The sequence below is a fragment of the Dinoponera quadriceps genome, unplaced genomic scaffold (assembly GCF_001313825.1).
Source record: "Dinoponera quadriceps isolate SergipeBrazil2010 unplaced genomic scaffold, ASM131382v1 scaffold1964, whole genome shotgun sequence".
Taxonomy (NCBI): Eukaryota; Metazoa; Arthropoda; class Insecta; order Hymenoptera; family Formicidae; genus Dinoponera; species Dinoponera quadriceps.
In genome coordinates this window covers 1-4108 of record NW_014556015.1, presented here as the reverse complement: position 1 = coordinate 4108, position 4108 = coordinate 1, and the positions used below count along the sequence as shown (strand labels likewise).

The 4108-nt window shown below is 32.6% G+C and overlaps 1 protein-coding gene across 1 annotated transcript; it reads right to left on the bottom strand.

Annotated features, from left to right (window-relative positions):
- Window positions 1–412: 412 nt before the first annotated feature.
- Window positions 413–2738, bottom strand: LOC106746438. The gene is made up of 4 exons (XM_014623043.1): window positions 2604–2738; window positions 1166–1381; window positions 924–1083; window positions 413–833 (listed from the first exon to the last, which is right to left on the bottom strand). Exons 1-4 carry the CDS (start codon window positions 2736–2738, stop codon window positions 511–513), a joined length of 834 nt encoding a protein of 277 aa, XP_014478529.1. The 3' UTR covers window positions 413–510.
- Between the last annotated feature and the right edge of the window lie 1370 nt (window positions 2739–4108).

Below are 4108 nucleotides of genomic sequence, written 5' to 3'. Positions count from 1 at the left end.
TCGAAAGTTTGTCTGCTTTCAATAGATATATGTTATTAGAGGATGAACCTAATAAATACAGAAAAACATTGAAATAAATATATTTTTGTTATTACAAAATAACAAGAAAAATGCAAAATTTTTATATTCATTTTTCGAACAATTAATATTTTTATAATTTCTATAATTTTCGTTATACAATTTGAAATTTAGGTTTATTCTCCATCTACAAGCATATTATTTAAGACATTTTTTAATTTTTTTTATTTTAGATGACTATAACGGGCACCATTTTTCTTACCGATTACAGCGGTATTTTTTGCAGTCGTGAGTTCGACCACATGCTACACATATATTTACAGATTTTTCTTAATAAAATAGTAAATATAGTAAATATAAGGTGTAATAGTTAGATAATAAATGTACAATATTTCAAAACATGGCTGTTTCATTTTTGTAAAATTAATTCCCAAAAATATCCTTTTTTAGAGTGTAACATTGATCTGACCCTTTAACGTACTCGTTTGTATATCATAAACCTATGCGACAAGCGATAAGAACCTCATTTATAATTTCCTTAATGAAATCCAACATGCAACTTGCGCTTTCTACATCGTTATCCCCGACGTGCTTGCCTATCTTCACGACCAACAGATTCTCCACGTTATCCTTGATCCATGTGTATACATCAAACTTCTTCTGCGCCCAGGTGCAATGAAGATCCACGCTCTGCGTGAGCACAAGGATTGTTCTTACGTTCGGATACCGCTTAGAAATCTCTATGGTCACGTACAGATTCATCTTAGTGAGACCGATCTTATTTTCAGATATTAACGGAGAGATCTGATCTGCGTCTGTTTGCGAGAAAACGCAACAGTTTACAAATACATGGATGAAGAGATCCTCGCGCAAATTGGTAGGGATAATGTATGTACTGTACTAACGAAATCCGTAACTATGACCCAAAAGATCCAGGATCATCAAAAATTCGCCACATCGTGCCATGTCGTTGAACCTCTCTTTGTCCACGAGAATATAAGTGTCACTTTCGTCATCGTTGTCTTCACAGATCTCTCTCGTGGTGTGCCAACGGCAATATTTCACCTATTGAATTATGTCGCGTTTTTCATATTGAGGAGAATTGTCCGAGCAAAAGAAGAAATGTATCGTCTACTTTGTAGATTACTTTGTCAGGAATCGTTCGGATTACGTGCAGGGCTAATTCCATCTTTTTCACCGCTGATGGGCCCGTTAGTACGATTAGCGGCGGAGCGACCTTGTCATAGGATGGAACGTGAGCGTGTATCTTGCTGATGTTTAATTGCTCCAGCAGTATTGACTTTGCTACGTTACATGCAGCCGTCAAATCCGGTGGCAATGCGAATAACGTAATCGAAGTTACCTATAAAAACATCTCTATTTAGAAAAATGTTTTGATAATAATATGATAATGATTATCGTTGGCTGCGTTCAGAAAACATAACGGTTGTGCAATAGTTGAGTAATTCGTCAACGTAATTGGTCTAAATTTAGAAATTTAACAATAAAGATTAATAATAACTGACCGTTTATTAATCGCTTGGATCGATTTGTTTTGTTGAATATAACCATTAGTATTTTTTCGCATTATAAATTATACGGAGAAAATATAGCTTTTTTTCATATGAAATTTTTTTTAACTTTACCATGCTTTTTCTAGTAGCACAGGAATAGACTGGCGTTAGAGTTTATCTTTCTAAAGAACATGAACGTAATTTTTTAGTAAATATTTAATAGTAAATATTTTAGTAAACTACAATTCTTAAAATCTAAATATAACTCATATCTTTCATGAAAAAAAAACACTCACAGAAATACTCAAGAAGACTGAAAATAATTTTCAATACAATACTCAATTTGAAGGTTATTTCCAACAGTCAACTTGAGTATAATCCTAAACTTGAATGTTGACTTTAATGTTAACTATGACCTGAGAATTACTTGCAATATTATTCTCCAAGTGAGAATAACATTCAAGTTAACACTTTAATGCCCATATTCTCAATAGGGTCTTATATTTAATATCGTCTTAATGTCTATCTTAAATTTTCATTCATCTTATGAAATAGCCGCATAGCAACTTAAAACTATGTTTAAGACATTCTGAAATATAAAACCTGACTATGAATATCGGCCAAAGTGAGGCTAACACTGAAGTTGTAAAGGATGTTGCACTTACATACAGAGTAACACGACGAGTTGTCTATCCGTTTCGCTACATACAAGCGCATAAAGTTATGCATAGCCTGATGCGTCTGCACGTAGTGAAACGAGTCAACCTGTCCTATTGCTCTAAATATAGGTACAACACTCTATACTTTAATCACAGGAATTATTTGTTTTATAACTTTAAATAGAATGGAAAAATATGTCATTTAGGAAATTGTTTGAAATACTTAATGATGTTTTATGTACGAGGTGTGATCAAAAAATAAGGTGACTTTTCATTTTTATAAAAAAATATTCATTTATTCATCCAAAATTATGTTATCCCCTTCAAAATAATCCCCCTCTGATACAATGCACTTGTGCCAGCACTTTTTCCAGTCGTCAAAACACTTCTGAAATGCACTTTTGGATATTGCCTTGAGCTCCTCCAGCGATGCAGCCTTAATCTCCTCAATCGTCGCAAATCTTCGTCCTTTCATGGGCCTTTTCAATTTTGGGAAGAGGAAAAAGTCGCAGGGGGCCAAGTCTGGTGAATACGGTGGCTGAGGCATGATGGTAGTATTGTTTTTGGCCAAAAAACTACTCACTAGTAACGACGTGTGCGCAGGTGCATTATCATGGTGCAAAATCCATGAATTTTCTTTCCACACTTCCGGTCGTTTTTTTTTTATTGATTCACGCAAACGCCGCATAACCTTCGACGATTTTTCAACACAATTTCTTTCACTTCTTCAACATTTTCGTCGATTTTTGACGTGCTGGGGCGTCCAGAGCGAGGTTCATCGTTAACATTTTCTCGGCCCTCTTGGAATAACTTATACCATTTATAAACATTTTTTTTGCTCACAGTTGACTCACCGTACGCCACTGTTAACATTTTGAACAAGTTTTTGAACACTTAATACCATTTTTTACACAAAAATTAATACAAACTCTCTGCTCCATTATTTTCAACAGCAAAAAATCGCCGAGCACACAAACACGAGTCTAACCTTTATGCCTCTCATATAAAAACAACACATGCTATATAGTCAAAACAGTGAACATATGATCGTGACGACTGTACCAACACAACAAAAAAAAAATTTTGAAATTAGAGTGTACAGAGCGCGCGAAATTCAAAAAGTCACCTTACTTTTTGATCACACCTCGTATATACGAGTATAATAATATTTCATCATCAAGTTACTATCATTCAGTCAGAGAAACTAATAATGTCACAACTTGTTTACAAAATATTCGTAATAATAAATATACTTTTTTATTATGTAACGATAAGTCTTATGTAATGAAATTAGTAAATAATATGTAATAACATATCGCACCTTTGCTAGAAGACGATCACATTTCTGAAATTATCAAATTCGAGTTGTTGCCACGATCGTGTCAGGAATATTTTGAGTAATTCGTCAACGTAATTGGTCTAAATTTAGAAATTACAATGTTATTACATCTTTTGTTTATCATATTTTCATTTTTTATTTATTGGTACAAATAAGTATTGTGGTCATTTTAACAAATATGTTATTGTTGAAAAATATTAATTTCTAATTAAGAAAATATTTAAAGTATATTTTTAACTGAAGAACAGATTTTATATTACAATACAAAAGCTATAATCTAAACTTAATGCATTTATTTAAAAAATGTTAACGTATTTAAATGTGCTCAAATAATTGCGAACGTTTATACTCACCAATTTAGAGTTAATATTCAGTCATGAGAATTAACACTGAAGTGACTTTTGAAAATATTCAATCTTGAGAGTAATATTCTAAGATTTAGGACTTATATTCATTTATTGAGTATCATACTCAATTGTTGCGAGTAAATTTTTAAAACGTTCAATATGTTAATACTTACACATGAGTGTAAATATTAGGTGAAGTAAAAAGTTCTGAGCGTTTTCCGCTAAGTGTCT

Bases quoted from the DNA above. Each gene is read 5' to 3' on its own strand.
- LOC106746438 (XM_014623043.1), bottom strand. From the start codon at position 2,738: ATGCCTCAGCCACCGTATTCACCAGACTTGGCCCCCTGCGACTTTTTC. The intron at 1,382-2,603 runs GCAATATCCAAA...ATGTTTTTATAG, and splicing joins CATCGCTGGAGGAGCTCAAG to GTAACTTCGATTACGTTATT. The intron at 834-923 runs GTTAGTACAGTA...TCTCGCAAACAG, and splicing joins GGGTCATAGTTACGGATTTC to ACGCAGATCAGATCTCTCCG.